The 20,875-nt window shown below is 38.1% G+C and overlaps 1 protein-coding gene across 1 annotated transcript in view; it reads left to right on the forward strand.

The window, feature by feature from the left end:
• Positions 1-20,875, forward strand: part of nbas (NBAS subunit of NRZ tethering complex) — a 241,803-nt gene that overhangs the window by 37,338 nt on the left and 183,590 nt on the right. Inside the window, exons 16-21 of the mRNA XM_038276549.1 lie at positions 5,192-5,317; positions 5,536-5,687; positions 5,808-5,945; positions 9,548-9,626; positions 13,610-13,714; positions 13,911-14,047. Of these exons, the coding sequence (XP_038132477.1) occupies positions 5,192-5,317; positions 5,536-5,687; positions 5,808-5,945; positions 9,548-9,626; positions 13,610-13,714; positions 13,911-14,047 (737 nt within the window). The remainder of the gene's footprint in view (positions 1-5,191; positions 5,318-5,535; positions 5,688-5,807; positions 5,946-9,547; positions 9,627-13,609; positions 13,715-13,910; positions 14,048-20,875) is intronic.

A 20,875-nucleotide genomic window follows, 5' to 3' on the forward strand; every position in this document is an offset into this window, starting at 1 on the left:
TTTTCCTTGCACAACCTCCTTACATATTTAAGAGTTTGATGATGCACTTGGCGATGAAACCCTGGCTCCTTTGGCGGAACACTGGCAGGGCTGCAAACAGATTCATTAGATGAATCTAGAGAGAAGAGGAAGTGTTTTTTGATGTTCCTCCTACATGAGGTTTAACTGTGTGGGGTTCTTTCTGGCCTCCAGGATCCACAGTCTGGCTAATGTGCTGCTTTTCAACTCCTACACACTGAGAGAGGAATCCTCTGTGTGTCTGTCGACCAGTTTGCTCGGCGGGTTACTGAGGCACACACCGAGTGGGCTTGCATTAAATGCGGTGTCATTCATTTTGTTGTTGGATTAAATCATGTTCAGCATTGGTTTGACATGAATCCTCAACGGTGGCCCAGATCAGTTTGAATACTGACAGCAGAAACAAAGACATTACATCCAATCTCATGGAGCCCAATGTAAAATATAGAAGAAAGGAAAACTTTACATGTTAGAGCAATAGAAACAGGGCTGTCAAAAGATATTACCGTAAATCCTCTAATATTGGCCTGTATTCCATTAGCAGCCGGGTCTCTGATAATGGTTGTCGGCGGAGGTAAATACTGGCCGGACTCGTATACAGGCCACGGCTATAATTAGAACCAACAATGTTTCTGGGCAGTCCTCAACAACTTGTGATAGTAACAAGTACCACAGGGGGGGAATGTTTGCTAACGAATCCAAGCCATTAGCATGGGAAGTCCCATCCTTAGCGCAGACAGTGCCGCAGACAGGAGGCCGGCTTGTTTTGTTTTTATGACCGAAATTGTGGAAAACAAGTCGGGAAGTTTGACCCGCTAAGAGAGCAAGGTGTGCGAGAACACTGGGAGCCTCTTTCCACTTGGATCCTCGCTCTTTTTCGCCGTCATGCCCCTCCGTTATCAGACTAAACTCGCCCCCACTTCGTCATCGCCTCGGCCATTTCTAGACCCACAGCGTATAGCGCAGATCACGCTTCAATATTGAGCATAAATAAAAAATGTCTGCGTCAAGCTCACTGCGACACACTGCAGTAGGAGTATAACCAGCCACACAATCGTTCTGATCTGAAAGATAAATGTGATCACCGGTAGGTCTGGTGGTAACCAGGCAGCGTTAAAACAACAGAATTTCGTTGGCCTTTGTTGTTCTGAATTTCCCTTGAAATATATAATACTGGTAGCCTGACGTAGTCCGACTCAATTCTAGTCAGAATATGAGTCTGATACTGCTCCATAGAGCTGTGATTATGGGGCGTGTTTTGAACGAACCAGGAAAAAAATGCCTCTGCACTCAAATTGGATAGACCTACAACCAATAAGAGCAACGGAGTGCGTGACGTATCTTAAGCGAGGCATAGTTGTTGTCCACAGAAATCAAAGCGTGCAGTTTCACGCCTAGAATAAGAAGATGAGCCTTGATCGCGTTTCTGTGTTCCTCTTTTAAAATTAATTTGCTGTCGATATCTTCTAGAACAGACCTAATAGCAGAATCTACTCACCCAAACTCTCCAGCGGCAGCCATTATTGTTGTCACCCAAGCGCGCTTTGGTCACGTGGTTGATAACGTTACTCTTGATCATCTGTCCATCATCGTATAAAGGCCGCCCTGACAATTTGATTGGATCGCCTGACAGTGGGCTTTAATACTCGCGCTACTATGGAGCAGAGCCAGACCGAACTTCCCCGAACTCAAACCTTGTGGGCGGGACTAAGTTCTGACTGGCACCCAGGCTATAATACTGGTAGCCTACTTCCACTTAGCCTGCCTCAAATAAAATTTCGCTGTGATGGCAGAATAGTTTCCATTATTATTTTTATTTACTTTGTTTCGCAAGTCAGTTTGGCCAAGATTCCATTCTGTTTATTTATTTATGTTTTTCTTATTGCCGTGCAGAAAAATTGCAGCTGCTGGAATATGTCTGAATAATGTTCTGTATACCGTTATGGTAACTGCACTTTTTTGATAAATGAACCTAGTATTTTATAGATTCATAGAGACACAAAATCTTGTTTTTATTCATTCCACTGGTAGTCTGCTTTGATCAAATAGAAATAGAGGCCTGGCTCCAATTTTGGCCTCCTTCCAATAATGGCCTGGACCAAGATATACCTGAGTAAAATAAAGGCCCCATCCTATATTAGAGGATTTACAGTAGTCCCTTAACAGGCATTCGGAGGCATACTGGTTAGATACAATTAGGCATAAATCATAATTAAACTCTTTTTAAATGTGTTAGAGATTGTAGGTTGTTTCTATTATCAGAATAAAAAAACAATGTTTTATGAAAAAGTATTAAAGAAATGCAACCAAGAACATAAAAGAGTTGCTTAAGAGTGATGAAGATGTTGCATAAAGCACAGCAAACATAGGAAACCAATGCTGTATGTACGGCCATGTGAATGGCTGCCAATTAGGGCTTAAGGGCTGGTTATACTCCCCACAGCAGTGTGTCACCGGAAGCTTGTCGCAGATATTTTTGATTTCTGCCCGATTTTGAAGTATGGTCTGCGCTATGTTATTCCATGCCGCAATGCAAGAGGGACAATCACGAACTAGCTGTGGGTCTAGATATGGCCGAGGCGGTGAAGAAGTGGGGGCAAGTTTGTACGACAACGGAAGGACATGAGGGCGAAAAAGAGCGGGGATCCAGGTGGAAAAGGGTCCCAGCGTTGTCACCTACCTCGCTCTTCTACCTGGTCAAACAAAACAAGCCGGTAAGGTACCAGACAGGAAATACGCAGAGTATAGAGCGGATGTAGATTTGACCAATCAGAGGCCTCCTGTCTGCAACTTTGGAGAAGTACAGCAGTGCGTCTGCGGAGGGAGCGGAGGGACATTTGTGTTCACTGTGACACTCAAGCAGACGACCTGGTTTCTGAGTATAAATCAGCCTTTAGCCCCTCCCTCACAATGAAATGCCACCACCAGAGCATCCATATTAAATTTACTTTTAACCATAATCTGCTAACTTAGATAGCCTCTACTGCCACTTTTGTTGTAGCGTAATTACATTAATAAACAGTCTGCTAACCCCATTAACTGTGAAGATACATCGTTTGATTCTAATGTTGAAACTCAAAAAAAATATTTTAACAAAAGTATAAATGCATTACATACTGGCATTATAAAGTTATGAGTATCTTCCTCACTGGACGTGCCTTCAAAAGGTGATGCCGTTTGGTTTTGAATGTTGAAATAATAGATAAATAAACATGATTACTCTTCATCTATTAAGAGTAAACTAACTTACTTCTTGTTGGATTTATAAGACATGAAAAATTTACTAGATTTATCTCCCCTTCCCTAAGAAAAGCTGTTTATCTTAATACCTGAAGGAGAAGTGGTTGGGGATGAAGTCTGCAGACTACAGCAGATGCTTTGTCCTGAAAGAGAACACAGAAAGTAAAAAATAGTTAAACCGGAGACCCTGGATGCTTAAATAGATAATCTCCTCTACCTCCTTCAGCTTTTTGTTTTAAAATCTCTATAATTTCGTTCTTGCGCTGAGTCAGTTGTCATAATCAATGGTCAAGAAGTGCTTTGAACAGAAAGTCCCGTTTCTTGTTGTTGTGGAATCTGTCATCTTCATCGATTTGCATCCTTTAAAGGCTTTTCCTGTGGAGCCAAATTTCTAGGGAAAGCACATAGGCTTTCATTGGTTTCTATGTTTCATATAAGTAACTTTAAATTTACTTTGCCTGTTTTTCTATTTAAAATGTCTTTTTTTGTGTGTGTGAAGAAATTTTTATGTGTATAAACCAAATTGCTGCTATGCTGTTTCATAAGATACTTCATCGCCTTTAATATGGTAATGCTGTGTGTGTTTTATAAAGTTGTGACTCCAAATGCTCTTTTGTGTGTCATGAAAGTGTTTTGTCTGCTTTAGGAAATAACAGACAAGCTGCTTTTGATTTGTATGTAATATTTTCAAGGTTTTCTGTTTCTATGAAATGTATCCATTTGCAAGTCAATGCTCCTGCTAAGTAAAAAGTGGCCTCTTGTGTGAACCGCAGGGCTGGATTTATTGTTCCTGGAGGTTCTCATGCTTTGTTTTCTTTTTGTACCCAACATTTTGCTCCTGATTCTTTCCGAAAACATTTCAGATTGTCTCTTGGCAACAACTTGCTGTTTTCACATGGGACCATCTCCTCGTCTGCTGCACATTTCAGCATTAACACATTATATAGTAATTTTAAATTATGAATGTTTAAAGTGTTCCTGGTCAGGGACACACTGCTGATTGCCAAGTTTAGTCCCTGTTATTATAAAAAATGGAGCTATTAATGGCAGAGCAAGGTCTGAGAGAAAATGTTGGTTACAGAAAAGCTACAATGAGCAAGAAAAGTGTTTAAAAAAGATTAAAGCATTAATGACATTGCTAATTTATTTTTCTTTTGCAAAATAAAATTTTATTTAGTTTGAATAACATATTTATTTCTTCTTGAGAGCATCATGCAGTAAATCTGAGTCAGTTATTTTCTATTGAGGAAATTATTAAATGTTAAAAGATTTCTCTATGTTTATTAATTTTTCTTAAATTCTAATTTGCATGAAGCAATTAACTGCATTAATCGTGATTGATGGAAGGTTCAATTAATTGTCAGCTGGTTTCTAATCCAGTAGTTTGTAAATGTGGTTTACATACTATAATATCCTTTCCGAGCAGTTATTAAGTCAAACCATACAAAAGTATAAATTTTTTTTATTTAGGAAATATAACCTTTGTCTGAATATAGTAGAAATATAACTCCTTGAGTTTTAGTTTCTTTTGCTTCAAATTCTGTAAAAAAAATAAATCCTTTGAAGCTTCTACTATCTGATGATTAATTGGTTGATTTAGAAAAATATAGAAAATAGCAAAAGATAGCAAAAAATGTGTTAGTTGCATTCAAACAGCACAGTTTACTCTTACTTTGTAGCTTTTACCTTTAACTTTGATTTGACTTTTATTTTTCTCTTAGTACACCATCATTTTCTTTACCTTTTAATCAAATGATACCAAAAATGTACAGTTTGTATTAAAGTAGTTTTTCTTTTTTTTATTGAAAAACACTTCACTGAATTTCTTTAAAGGTGTAAGTTCCTATTCCCTCTCCTTCCCAGTATTTGTCTGATTCACGGATCAAATGAAAGGCAGGGATGCTGATTTTGTTGGTTTTTCCTTCCCTCACAGATTGACAATGAGGAATATGGAGAAGCCTTGTCACTCGCTCAGATATATAACCTGGACTCTGATCTGGTCTACCAGCGGCAATGGAGGAAGAGCCCAGTCAGCATCGCCTCCATTCAAGATTATCTGGTTAGAATCAAAGGAAAATTATACAGAAACTGTATTGGTTATGTCATGTTTAGCTGTTTAAAATAGTGTAAAAAAACATTACCTGTTTAAACCAGCTTTTTTTTCTCTCAAAATTTTCAAATATTTTTTTCTTTTCATTTCTATCTCTGTGTGTCACTGTATCACTTAATTTCTTGTGAACTCAATCCTTCATATTTTATTCCTCTAAACTCTCCTAGAGCAAAATCCGGAAGCGCTCCTGGGTTTTGCATGAGTGTGTGGAACGTGTCCCAGAAAACGTAGATGCTGCCAAAGAGCTGCTGCAGTACGGGCTGAAGGGAACTGACCTGGAGGCCCTGATAGCCATTGGGCTCAATGAAGATGGCGGCAGGTGGGACGTGTGGTGCTGAACACTAACATCTATATTAAGGGCACAAGTGATTTTTACCTACCTTGCCTCTGCTGACCCAGAGCCTGTTCGGCATGTTGATGTTTTTGTTACTTTCCTCAGGTTTATCATGCCAGGCGATGTGGACCTTTATGACCTCCCATATGAAGACCTCTTATCAGATGATGAGGAGCTGGAGATAAAGAAGGAGCGAGAGAAAAGGAAAAGACAGGAGCTCCTTGCCAAGGTTGATTTCACCAGGTATGGGGGTTTTACTACCAGCCCTTTGACCTAGAAGTCTGCAGTTTTATGCACCAGTGTTACAGCTGATGTTAAAGAAGCAATGTAAAAGTTTATGGAAAAGTGAAGAACTCTGATTGGGTTTTAAACAAGAACTGAATACAATTACTTGACTGAATTTTATTATGAAATTTATTACAGTTATCACTAATTGTGAGGTTTTTCCTTGTATCTTATCTCCTTAAATCAATGTGCCCTGTTTGTTATCTCTATATATATATATATATATATATATATATATATATTATTATGATCTATAAACAATGGGAATAGAGAATAAATTGCCAAAAAATGTTTTTTCTAAATTTTATTTTGAATTTCATTCTTTGCAAGTGTTTTCTCTCTTTCTGCCCGTCCGCTCTGACCATCAATAAGTCCTTTCATCTGTCCATCAGTGTTTAAGGCTTAAAAAGGGTGTTTCCTTTAAAGTTTGGCACAATATTGTGCCACACAGTCTATGTATTTAATGATCAACAAAATAAAAAAGTGATAAAAGTCTGAGGGTGATTACAGGAAACAGTATTGAAGATGAGCATTATGATGGCACTTGTGTTAAAAACCATGTTTGAGGCAACTAATTAATTTACTAATTAATAATGACATTAATGAAAGGAGCAGGAGCAGCTCGTGAAATGCTTTTTTTTTTTTTTAGCTTAGTTTTTTTGTTTCACAACATTTTTCAACACTATTTTATTGTGTTAAGTTAGAGTTTTTTTATTTATTTTTTTGCCCGTACCAACAGCTCTGTGGCCTCCAGGCAGTTGGACTGGTTGCAGCGGAGGTTTCCCCTATAACTAGAGAGGCAAACATGAAATAAGGTTTGAAAAACAAAACTCATTTTTTTTTCTCGTCTGCCGTACTGTAAACCAGGCAGAAATGCTGCTTGTTTTTCTGCCTTCTAATGCAAGAGAGGATATGCTTGATTGCTGGAAGTGAACCCCTCCTTTGCCGTCCTTTATCCTTAATTAATTTAGTGTGTATGTAATTATCATCCATTTATTTTTTTTCTTTGTTTTTTTCAGTGGGTGTTGTATATTTATTCACTTTGAGATCTTGGGAGAACCATTTGTTGAGTGGGTGGAAAAATCCCACTAAGGGAAACCTGACCCACACCAGTGGGAGACAGTTAGTTTGGCAAGTTGTTGTCTTGTGTATTGCAATAATACATTAATGTGTTATTTTTCTTGGTATGCACTTTACATCATATAGAAAACACAGTAGCAGTCATGTTGAGATGGTAGACTGGAAAACCAGCAGTGGATATTAAGAGAGGGCGGCTAAATTGAGCCATGATAGTTTGATTATGAGAGAGGATCATAAATGCAGCCATGCTAATGAAGATGAGGGTGGGAAGACAGAGAAAAACCATTGGCGCAGATTAGTGGGTAATCTGTTGGAGGTAATTTATGCCTGTGTTGTCAAGTACCCAGGGAAAGACTAATGAAAAACCCTTCAGGGATCACTAATCACCCCTCATACGCACAGGCAAATTTTCATACCCATGTATCTCAAAAACACTCTTAATGCGATTTAATGCACATTACAGACACCTGTTTAAATAAATGACTGGAAACAGAGGAAAATGAGCATAAACTTGTTTGAATGCTCCTCTTTTAAAATGCAAATCTGTAGTGTGTGCATTGTTCCTGCAGGTTTTGATCTGGAAGTGCTGGATTGTGTGTTGACTTTTGTTCCTCTTACAGCAGGTTCTTATAATAAGTATGGAGCCTCCAGTGTGCATTTAACTTAAAACAAGCACAGAGTTTGTAGAGGAGAGCTTTTGTAATGGCTGTCATTCATTTTGTATCGTATTTAATTGTTTTGCTTGTGCTTGATTCTCTGTGTGGCTTATCCAAATAAACCAGAGCTTCATTGCGAACCTGTTTTCATGTAGATAAATTGCAAATAGAAGATGAATGTAGGGTTAATAGTTAGCAGGGTACAGAATATATATATATATATATATATATATATATATATATATATATATATATATATATATATATATATATATATATATATATTTATGCCTGTGAAAATTTGCCTGTGCGTATGAGGGGTGATTTTATTTACATATATATATATATATATAAAATAAGTTCATAAGGCAGACCCTTATATTAAATACTTAAAACATAGATTTCCTTGAGAGGCCATCTCTCCCAGGGAGTTGAAATGTGTCCCCAAAATGTGTTTATTTGTGTCTGTGTGTGAGTGCTCTGCTAATGGATCTAGCCATGTTGACGGGAGGCCTGCGGATGAGACCCGTGAGGCACATAATAATTTTCCTAATTTCTTTTTAACTACAAAACCATTCCAGAAATGACCCTGTATCGACCACATCTGCCCATGAGTGAGTCAGAGCGTCTTGGGTATCAAACCGTAGGTTGGCACACAGACCAAAAAGAAAAGAGAAAAATCTGAAAATGTCTAGTAGTTACTGAGCATACAGATAAATATGACTGTATTCCATATTGATGACCTATTTTACAGGTTTAAGGAGATACTCGTCTTCACAACCAGATTTTTGAAATAGCAGTAAGAAAAAAAAGGGACATTAAGGGTTTAGTTTTGCATGTTTTTCAGAAAAACATCCAGTGATCAAGCCAAAGGAAAAAGGTCTTTAAAATGTGATCAAATGATCCGTTTCTTGCACCACAGAACTACACAAATGTATAAATCTGTTGATATTCTAAATTAAGATATTTCTCACATCACTAACTCTTTTCTTGGTTTTAGATTATCGCTGTATAATGTATTGTTTCCAGCCTTATTGTTTAGAGAACAGCACTCCTCTCCTCATCCCTCTTCCTTACCCTTTTGCCATTCATCTCCTCACTCTGCCTTTTTTTTTTCAGCGTCGCTCTAAGAAAACAGAGTAAAGTAATTACCAGTAGTGCGAGCTCTAAAACAGCGCTCTTTGATGTGCCAGAGGGTGTTCTGAGCCAGTGTTAATCTTTGTTAGTCTTTATAGAGACACCAAGCTAAAACCTGATATCACCCTCAGTAATTAGGGATTAAGGATTAAAACGAAGGATGAGAGGTCAGGTCCATGGCTGTTGATCTGGGACTGATCTTCAACGGGCAGACCTGATCTTCCACAGATATTTATGGATTTGTGCCTGGAACTTTAATGTTCGAAGTCATTCAGTGGATTTATAGCTGTGATTAAATGATATTGGACATTGACCTGATTCTTGTAAGATAATCACTCACCTCAATGACATACTGTACATACCAACTGAATGTTTTTTTTTTTTTTTTGTAGTCTATAGAAGTTGATTTAGCGGCCTTAGAAAAGTATAAATTTGGAAAGTCTAGTTAAAAGTCTTGTATGTTTGCGTGGATTTTCTTGTTCAGAGTCAATTTCGTGTAAATTTGAAGCTGGTTCATGTCTTTCTGGAACATGCAGGCTAAAGTAGAAGTCTAATTTCACTGGGGTTAACTTTACTGTCCAGTACCTTGTCAGATTTGAGCTCTCAATGTAACTGTCCAGAGCTAGCAGCCATGCATTTTAATTACATACATATATATGTGTGTGTGCTCTTTTTTTCCCCTCTCAGGCTGACCCTGGAGCAGAAAGAACTGTGTCGTAGTCGACTGAAATTACTCTCCTACCTGGACCGACTGGCAACATATGAGGTGAGAAAATGGCTTTGAAGTTGCCACTGAATGACACAGAGAGAAAGCATATCTTTTAAAAAATGCTGTAACTTTTACAGTTAGATTTTTAAGATTAAATTTATGAATTAATAAGCAACTTTGGATCCAATTCAAACTATTTCGTACAAACAGATTTCACTTTTTTAAGGTTTGTCTTTGAATTAATCTGTACTTCCTCTGTTTTTGGGGTTTTTTACTAAATTTATTTCTGTTTAATTCTAAAATAACAGAGATTTTTCGACTTTTTGAAACGCCTTTAAGCGGTCTGACTTGGTTATCGTTTGGGTTATCTATCCTCAAGCTTCTCACAACAGTCTACCAGGATTTTTGGCCACTCCTCCTCTTATGACTGCAGTAGCAGATCCAGTGTGATTAGTTCAGCTCCTTGTAATGGCCACTTAACTTGAATTTACTTCAGGACAACTGAGTCAACTAATTTGTCCTGAAGTAAATTCAAGTTAATGTTTACATATACTTATGTTTGTTTTTCATCTGATGGAACGATTTACGTCCAAGCTTTAGGTTCCTGCTGATGTTTTGAAGTGTTCCTCAATAATTTCCCATATTTTTTCCCCTGTGATGCAATGTTTTTTCTAAAGCTTCCTAGGACATGCTGCAAAAAACTAAACAAAACAGGACACCTCCGCTCCCATACTTCTCCTTCTGTAGCAATAGTTACATCAATATCAGTTTCCTTAATTCACAGGCCATGTCTCCAGACATTTAGATCTTTGTCCCTGATGGAATTGCAAACTGTAAAAAGGCCTTTTATGGTGTTTTGAGAATAATGGGTTGTTGCGCTCTAAGTGAACTCACAAAAAAAATATGGATGAGGTAGCTTTCTTATCAGCCTTATCCAGTATCATAACCCTTTCTTTTCTTTTCTGACATTGATTTCAACATTTGCATTAAAGCCCACTCCTTAATAGATCACAGAAACTATTTTGTTGACAGCATGATAGCTGGGGACCCCTATGCTGTTTCCATGTGCACAGTAAGAGTTGCTGAACATGGCACCTCAATGCAAGTGGAAAAACAAACTCGTAGATGGACCATACTTTTGGAGGCCAATATATCTTTTCCTGATATCTGAGCTGATTACTTTTTTATATTTCCACAGTTTTACTGGCAGGTGGTCCATATTTAATTAGAATATTAGGAATCCTTTAAAGCTACAAGGTCATCATCTTGGCTTTTTAAAATTGGAAACATTTAGTCTGACCTAAAGCAGAATTCCTTTTATAATTAGTTTAACATTTAACCAACGGGGTGCCTGACCTATAACTCTTAGGTTTATACTCCATGGAAGCCACTGGCAGTACTGTGGTAAAATTGAAGAGTCTTCCTCAGTGGTTTGGAATCAGATAACAGGCAGACTGAGAAGTCATTTGGTTACCTGTAAAAAACCAGGCCCTGTTCACCACTCTAGATACAGTCCTACATCAGAGAACCAAAAATAATTTCTGATCAGGAAAGAGTCACATCCGTTTTGTTGACTAACAACAAATGTTTTGATTCAAAGCATTTTATTTATATAGCAAAACTTCACAAAACATTTCATCTCAAGGCACCTTGCAGAGACAATTCATATCAGATCATCCAGTCAGACTGGTTGAACATTTTTTATCTCAAGGAAACCCAGCTGATTGCATCCAGTCATTGACTTTGCATGGATGAGATAGTAAATATTTGCTTGCATTGTGTTGCTGAATTTACAGCAGTCTCTTTCAGCAAGCATACATAAAGCAAGAGTGGAGAGAAAAAAACTCCCTTTTAACAAACAGAAACCTCCAACAGAAACAGGCACAGTGTGAGCAGCCTTCTGCTGAGGCCAACTGGGGTTTGAGAAGACAGTGGCAGGCATGGAAACAGTGTTTAATAAGTTAAGGTTATTTTAGGGTCATCTCTCATGTTTAAGGGAGCTTAATTGCCATTACCATCAACACCAATTCAAATTCCTTGTAAGTGCAAACCTACTCGGCAATAAACTTGATCCTGATTCTGATTAATCAGAGCTCTAAGTCACCTGGCTCACTCAGGGATGGATCCGACCCTCTAAGTTTACATAGTAGAGACTTTGAGAATGGCAGCTAAATGAAGCGTCAAAAAGCGCTAAGTGTTGTATGTTGTTCTTAAAGAAATAATTGATATATCTTAATTAAACAAATACTTGAGTCAAAATGGAGATGGTGCTGTTTTAAGCCATTGTAAACAAGGTATGTTTGTATATCATATATATATATATATATATATATATATATATATATATATATATATAGGACTATTAACCGTCTTTTAATTTCTCCTAACTTTGCCATATTAAACACAAGGCTAATATGCAGAAGGGTGAAAAGATATTTTGTTCAAGAAAGTCATGGTGAAGCAGAGTTTTGCAAAACAAGCCTCACTTTGATGCAAAATAGTGTGCTTTGCAAGATCCTGTGCAAGAAGGTCTTATGCCCCTAATGGAGGCTTTTTCCAATTGTGTATCGATTGTCGAGTCTTTAGCCTGCAGGCTCTGTGTGGTCTGAATGGATGTTTTTTCTCTAAAACTCGCATCCTAATTCTGTTCGAAGTGTTCAGCCTGAATCTGTGGTAATTAATACAGAGAGAAGGTCCTTGAAGAAGAATTAATTATAATTAAAATTGCAGTAAGCAAAAGGGATTTTAATGCCTCGCGTATTTTCACCCGTGTTTATGAGGGACGCAAATTGCTTTAATGTTTTCTTAAACATTCTTTACGGCTTAGATGTTTTCCCACCAGCAAACTAACTAATGCTTTCTGCTTTCATATCAAATCCCTACAATGTGCAGATGATTTTCTCATCCATCCTGCATGGATACTTTCTCTCAACCCCACTAATCTCCCAAGAAATATGAAAACATCTAAAGAAGATAAGGACGTGAGAGGACTTCTAAGTATCTGAATGGAAGACAGTAGAAGTGGCAGACGCTCCCTGCTCCAACAAGTTATATATTACTGATAGACTTGCTATAGAGGCACTTCAGTGCAACATGCGCATGTCTGGAGTGGAGCTTGACTCTTGCATCCAAGCGCTTAAGAAAGTGGATTCTATATTCACTTTGAAGGATGTTGGCACGCACACCCTGCTCATCCACAATAAATTACAAATGAACAAGGCTTTGCTTTCCCCCATGCTGGGGGAGATGATTTTTTATTTTTATTTTTTTTTACTCTACTGCATATTTGGCTCAGGCAGAGTGACGTCCCTCACTTTACCCGGACATTGTCATGGTAACGGCAGGACTCGTCAGATTCCTTTCGCCCCAATCCATTTTCTCTGGCTGTCTATGAATATGATATTAGGGTTTTTATCATCCCGACTCAGGCTGACTCTGTCTGAGTACAACCCATTCAAAGGCTATCCATCACACACTCGCATCTTGACACCCTCCTCAACGCACACACATATTCAAGCATAAAAGATGCTGCATAGATTTAATACCCACAGATAAATCCCTCTAGCCAAAGGCCAGGACAACAAATGTTCCTCTCTGACATATGCACACACTCAAGTTCCTAAGATCCAGCCAAAGCAGCTGTAAGCGGCCAAGGTAAATGTTGACTCTACTGCATTTATTCATAGTGTCATCTTGTTCTTTTTTGTCCTTCTCGTCTTTAGTTTGAACTGCCATCCTGATAACCCTTATGCTTTAGAATTTTTTCTTTATTTGAGTTTTTAACGGCACTAGTGGCTCGTTTTTTCAACAGTAGGCTGACAGGAAAGGGAGTGAGGGGGAGAGACATGCGGCAAAGGACCACAGGTCGGATTCAAACACGGGTCGGCCGCGTCGAAGACTAAGGCCTCCGTAAAAGGGTCATGAGTGTTAACCACTGCGCCATCAGCATGCCCATGCTTCCTGGGTTTCTTTGAGAGAACAAGAAATTACTTTTGTCTTTCTCAATTTGTGTTTTGCCTCCCCACCCTTTGTTTTTCCAGGAGATACTTGGTGGGCCTCATGCAGCAGAGCAGAAATATGATGCCGAGTTCTTCAAGAAGTTCCGAAGCCAAAACATTGTTCTGTCAGCAAGAAACTACGCCAGGGTAATACAGGATAGATCTCTGATGATGCCTACCTGCCTCTCCTTAAATAACGCTCTCTGACCTTGTCTGTCACTTTCAAACTTAAATTTATGTAGATGAAAGCAAATCTTTTTTTCACTGGCTTTTGCATTTATGTTTCTAAAATCGCATATTTTATATTCACGTTTATGTTCATGTTTTGTCACACTACCTGCAGGAGAGCAATGTGCAGGCCCTGAATATTCTCTTCACATATCATGGAGAAGAACTCCTGCAGCACAGACTGTCTATCCTTTACAACTTCCCTGAAACCACATCCCCCCATGAGTACGCTGTCCTGCTGCCTGAAGCCTGGTAAGACTTATAGACGTTCAAATATGATACGATATGAATCATTTGAAATAGCACAAAAAACAGAGCTTGATTTCTCATTAAAATCATTCAATAATAACAATTGTATTATAAATGTATCTCTGCTTCTGTCTTCTTGAACCCCAGTCGGCCTCGGCAGATGGCCGCTCACACTGAGCCTGGTTCTGCTGGAGGTTTCTTCCTGATAAAAGGGAGTTTTTCCTCTCCCCTGTCACTACAAGCATGCTTAGTGTGAGGGATTGTATTTGAGTCAATGACTCGATGCAATCAACTGGTTTTCCTTAGACAGAAATCTTTGAATCAATCTGACTGTATGATCTGGTGAACTGTTAAGTGCCTTGAGATGACATTCGTTGTGAATTGGCGCTATATAAATAAACTGAATTGAATAATAATTTAACTTTAATGATATCCACCTGGGGAGCAGTGGGCTGCCATTTTGCGGCACCCAGGGAGCAGTGTGCAGTTACGGGTCTTGCTCAGGGACCCAGAGTGGCAGTCTGTGGGGGTAGGACTTAAACTCAGAACCTCTGAATTCCAAACATACTGCCCTAACCTTGCCACCATTCCCCTCACCCTTTTTATTTTAAATAATTGAACCCATCTCAAACCCTCCCCAGAATTTATATTTGCATACATTGTTTTATTGCATTTTTGGGAGTCTCATATTGCCTCTTTGCTATATAACATGTGGGTTTTATTGGTCAGTTAATGACAAATTAGTCCGCCTGTGTGTAATTTAATCTGAATACCAGCTGTTCTGCAAAGGAGTTGGGGGATTTGTTGGAAAACATTTACGAATAAACTGCATTATAAAGGCTAAGGAACAAAAGCAGACAGGTTATGGAGAGATAGGTGAAGAAATTTAAAGCAGGGTTAGGTTATTAAATAAAATCGCAAGCTTTAAATTTCCTAAATAGCGGAGTTCACACAAAAGCCTCAAATTTTTCAGAAAAAAAAACAAACCTTTCTACTGATGAGGTTAGACTGCAGATTCAGTCAGCAGTCATGGACACACTAGTGGGACATGAGCTAAAAGCATGTAATGGAGCGTAATTGCTGCAAGAAAGCTGCCACAAGTTATTAAAAATAGAGGCCATCTTTTGTTTCAATGCCATTTTGATTAGCTTAATTATTTAGACTATTCAAATACATTAACAAATCCAAAGTAAAGTCCCAATGGTAATATGGACTGAACTATAAGCTCTTTGAATATAGCATTAACTCATTTAGCATCTGGCTGATTTTGACAGCTGTTCCAAGTCTGCAGCTTTTTAGATTATTTTAATTAGTTTTTAGGCATTATTGGGCTATATTTTCCTTCTTTTGTAAAGTAAGCAGACGGAAATTGTATCGGAGATAAAAGGGAAGAAATGCAGCAAAGGTCAACAGGCTGGGACTCGAACCCATGACAGCCAGCTGGGTTGTTTGCATAACCCCTACGCCCTCGCAGTGCTCAGAAGTCTGCAGCTTTAACAAACATTTTTATTGATGGGAGGGATTTTCTTCTCTAGTATGTAATCTGGGTCGTCAAAACTGTTATCAAAAGCTGTATGCCATTGGGACAGATTACTGGTTTTAGTCAGCTTATCTCCTTTTTATAGTTGTAACAATTTATTTAAACATTTATCACTCTTCTTTAAAGTTATTGTTTCCTTGTTTTCCAGTTATTGTTTTATTTTATTGACTTATGTGGATCATAGAGGGGAGATTTACTTCTTTTGTTCATATCCATGTATATAAATACTGGCAATGATTACATTCACTCTTAAATACTTAAAATATATTTTTACTTGTCTTTTACTTACCTTACTCTTAGTGGAAAGCACCGTTGCTTTAATCTTTATTGTCCATTTATCATAAGTACCAAACCTCAGCTATTAGCTCTTAATAGATTTTTGTGTTTTTGTTTAAAGCTGTAATTTGCTCAGCTTGTTTGTTGGTCATTATTAAAACAGCTGCCCCTGCTGTAGTCCATACACTACCCCTGATTTCCCATAAGCACCCTCTTGAGATTGTAGCATCATTTTATTCTTAAATTAATCGCGTAAATTAAAGAAATGGTAGCTTCTGTAAGGGAAAATTAATTCAGTGTTGCAGAAAAAGATGGGCAACAAGGTAACAACATGCTAACCTAACTTTTTTATAGAGCACGGTAAAAAAAATATATATATTTAAATTAGAAAGGCTGAAAATACAGAACACAAAACAATAATAGAAACATCAATAACAATTTAGAAAAAAATCAGAAAGTCAATAAAACCTTTACTAAATTATACTACACTGGGTTAAAAGCAGAACCAAAAGGGTTGGTATTCTAACAACATTAAAAGAAAATATTAATTAGTTTGCCTTTCTAATTGGTAATGGTGGAGTGTTCTACAACACTTCTACAACCGCCCAATGCATCCATTGTCTCACTTCTCTGTGGACCACTTGAAATATGTTCTCATGTATTTTGCTCCAACTAATGGTGTAAAAACAATACCTGGCTAACACCTTGCTGCAGTGATGGAGTAATCCATCCTACTTGTAATAAGAGCATAAATTACTATTTTAAAAATCATCTTTTTGCAGGATGGGTTTAATTTTTTTCCTGTTGCCTGAACTGGAAAGAAAGGAACAGGATTTCATTGCTGTTCTCTGTCAAACCTTAAACCATTATCCAAATTACTGACACTGAGCTTCCATACTATTCCGGAGCACACACACATTTCCATTATAAAATGACATGCTTGACTTGATAAACTGGTATTAAGCTTTGCTTTAACCTACGGACAAGAAGTTAAACATAATAAAAAGTCACATTCAGGATAATCAAATGTGTGATGAACAGATCGGGTTGGAACAATATATTTTTTTCTATCAACTCTAAATGTATAGAACAAAAAAATATCTGAATTTGGGAAAAGTGCTGACTTTTCCAATGAGGACAATTAGAGCAGACATTTACATTCTGCCGGAATGGCAAGGCTCACATATCATACATTTCAAATTAAAATCCCTTAAAACACTAACACCTCCATTGGAGTCTGTGCCCATGCATTGTTAACATGCTCACATTCATACAGTATGAGTTTGGCTGTGCTCTGCATCACTACTTGTAAATACAGGTGCTGGTCATAAAATTAGAATATCATGAAAAAGTAGATTGATTTCAGTAATTCCATTTAAAAAGTGAAACTTGTATATTATATTCATACATTACATACAAACTCATATATTTCAGATGTCAGTTTGTTTAATTTTGATGATTACAAATGACAACAAATGAAAATCTCAAATTCATCATATCAGAAAATTAGAATATTGTGAAAAGGTTAAAAATTGATGGCCCCTGGTGCCACACTCTAATCAGCTAATTAACTCAAACCACCTGCAAAAGCCTTTAAATGGTCTTTCAGTCTAGTTCTATAGGCTACACAATCATGGGGAAGACTGCTGACTTGACAGTTGTCCAAAAGACGACCATCGACACCTTGCACAAGGAGGGCAAGACACAAAAGCTCATCGCTAAAGAGGCTGGCTGTTCACAGAGCTCAGTGTCCAAGCACATTAATAGAGAGGCGAAGCGAAGGAAAAGATGTGGTCGAAAAAAGTGTACAAGCAAGAGAGATAACCGCACCCTGGAGAGGATTGTGAAACAAAACCCATTCAAAAATGTGGGGGAGATTCACAAAGAGTGGACTGCAGCTGGAGTGAGTGCTTCAAGAACCACCACACACAGACGTATGAAAGACATGGGTTTCTGCTGTCGCATTCCTTGTGTCAAGCCACTCTTGAACCACAGACAGCGTCAGAAGCGTCTTGCCTGGGCTAAAGAGAAACAGGACTGGACTGCTGGTGAGTGGTCCAAAGTCATGTTCTCTGATGAAAGTAAATTTTGCATTTCCTTTGGAAATCAAGGTCCCAGAGTCTGGAGGAAAAGAAGAGAGGCACTTCATCCACGTTGCTTGAAGTCCAGTGTAAAGTTTCCACAGTCAGTGATGGTTTGGGGTGCCATGTCATCTGCTGGTGTTGGTCCATTGTGTTTTCTGAGGTCCAGGGTCAACGCAGCCACATACCAGGAAGTTTTAGAGCACTTCATGCTTCCTGCAGCTGACCAACTTTTTGGAGATGCAGATTTCATTTTCCAACAGGACTTGGCACCTGCACACAGTGCCAAAGCTACCAGTACCTGGTTGAAGGACCATGGTATCCCTGTTCTTAATTGGCCAGCAAACTCTCCTGACCTTAACCCCATAGAAAATCTATGGGGTATTGTGAAGAAGAAGATGCAATACACCAGACCCAACAATTCAGAAGAGCTAAAAGCCACCATTAGAGAAACCTGGGCTATCATAACACCTGAGCAGTGCCACAGACTGATCGACTCCATGCCACGCCGCATTGCTGCAGTAATACAGGCCAAAGGAGGCCCAACTAAATACTGAGTGCTGTACATGCTCATACTTTTCATGTTCATACTTTTCAGTTGGCCAACATTTCTATAAATCCTTTGTTTTTATTGGTCTTCAGTAATATTCTAATTTTCTGATATGATGAATTTGAGATTTTCATTTGTTGTCATTTGTAATCATCAAAATTAAACAAAATAAACATCTGAAATATATGAGTTTGTATGTAATGTATGAATATAATATACAAGTTTCACTTTTTAAATGGAATTACTGAAATCAATCTACTTTTTCATGATATTCTAATTTTATGACCAGCACCTGTATGCTTCTCCTGACATATACACACAGAACAGCTTATCTTACAATGTTTCTCAATTGCTCACACTGATATCTCTGAGGGAAGTCAATTACAATGCCTTTGGAGGTCACCCAGTGACTATATAGCTGTATAATGTAACCTCCTTATGAACACCACCATGCTGATAATACCTGACAGCTGTACCCAGGGACACTGTGAATGGGGATGGTATAGAGTGAAGTTACATTTAACTTCTCTACATCTATTCTGTAATTACTAAAAAAGCGGGATGGAGGATTGAACAGCTCACCAAGTACTCATTCTAAAATATAAAATTAGTAATATGTGTCTATCCTCTTAAAGTGACGGTAGCAGCCAATAGACTGATGGTAACGTTGGAGGAGCTGCAAACATCCACACACAGGAAGAGGAAGTATTAATAATGCATGCTACTAATCTGCCTCCTTTTATAGATGAGCATCTAGAAAGAGGCTGCTTTATGTTGAGAAGAAAAAACATAATACAGAAACAAAATACATTTTCTTACGTTTGGTGCTTTAAGCATCATGCTGCAGGGGAAGAGAAGGTGGTCAGAGTTGACTGGGGGGGTAAATTTAGCTAAATTCTAGGACTTTTGGGAGAAAACCTGTTAGGCTGCAGCAATGTCAGGTTAAATTATTACTCAACATGTAGACAAAGCTAAATTGAAATGATTTAGATCAAAATCCTTTGATTTTTCAGAATTGAAATTGAACATAAACTCGCATCTCCATCCTATTTAGCTGAGCTTGAGCTGTTTAACAACAAACATTCATACACACTAGACATTATTTTATGTTAAAAAGAAGTTGCATATTTTTCCATTCACTTTACTATTACAGACTACTCAGTTACACAAAATTCCTTTGAAGATCTTTGAAGTGTTCCTGTGACAAAATATTAGTAGATTCAGGAATTATGCGTTTGAATGGTGCTGATTATGTTTTCAGTGAAATACTGAAAACAGGCAAATTAAATCATGATAGATTCCATGAATGCAATTATCTGGTTGCTTGTTTTCCCATTCTGGGGTAGTTTGACCTTGTTCTCATTAGACAGACAAACATTTGTATTTAAAGACTGTTCAGACTCAAATTAACAGTAGTCAAACACGTTGTTTTCCTTAAAGAAAGTCTCCTGGAATCCTGACTTTTTCTACAGAGAAGTAACTGTCCCTTTGTTTCTCATCTACCATCATGCCCCCGCACACATTTCTTTGAAGCCTTTTTTTATTAGCCATGTCTTGAGTTTGTATGGAGGTCAGGCGGTTGTGGCTCTGCAGTGGGCATCCATCATGGAGCTGCCGCTGTGGGCCAGTTTTCCATTTCCCTCAGCTTGTGAGCACCAACTGCTGCTCCTTCGACACTCACTCCCACACTGCAGCAGACGGAGCGTGCTCACACCATCTGTCTGGAGCTCACTCTATATACTGAAGTCTTGCTTTATTGGGAAGACGGGAGGGAGGGTGAATACAGTATTCTTCTGTAATATCGATCAGGTCTGTCTGGGGACTTGAGGGGAGCTAGTTTGTTTAGAAGTTTGCTTGTAGTTTAAAATTGTTTTCCCAATAAACCAAAAAAATTAAAATGCTTTGCATCTTCATCACTCCTGTTTTTCCCTGTTCCTCCCAAATGAAGTACATCAGAGCTTTGGGTGCAGAATAATTTATTTCTCTTATTGATATCTGAACCCTTCGGTATTTACTCTCCTCTCTCTAATAAAGCTGTCGTTAATGAAGATTAAAGACAGACTAAATGGAAAAATAGAGTTTGCCCAACTTTTTCCAGGACTTTCTCGGCTCCAAATGTTCAGTCCTGATGGATGAGTTTACCCCATGTGTAGGGGAAAATCGCTAACACTAATTTTTTCAAGTAACATAAATCACACCTGCATCTTTTTCTTATGTATTTTGTGATCAGATTTATAGCAGCACTAATAAAACTGCTGCAGTGCTTGTGCCCTCCGCCTTGAAGCCATAGATGATTAGTAGCTGCACTGTTAGAGTTTACAGAGACGGTACATATTTTTTGTGTCAATCGTGGAGTAGATAACAGAAGGAAATCTACTATCTTC

This window comes from Cyprinodon tularosa, unplaced genomic scaffold (genome assembly GCF_016077235.1).
Source record: "Cyprinodon tularosa strain WSP-4 unplaced genomic scaffold, ASM1607723v1 ctg125, whole genome shotgun sequence".
NCBI classification, from domain to species: Eukaryota; Metazoa; Chordata; class Actinopteri; order Cyprinodontiformes; family Cyprinodontidae; genus Cyprinodon; species Cyprinodon tularosa.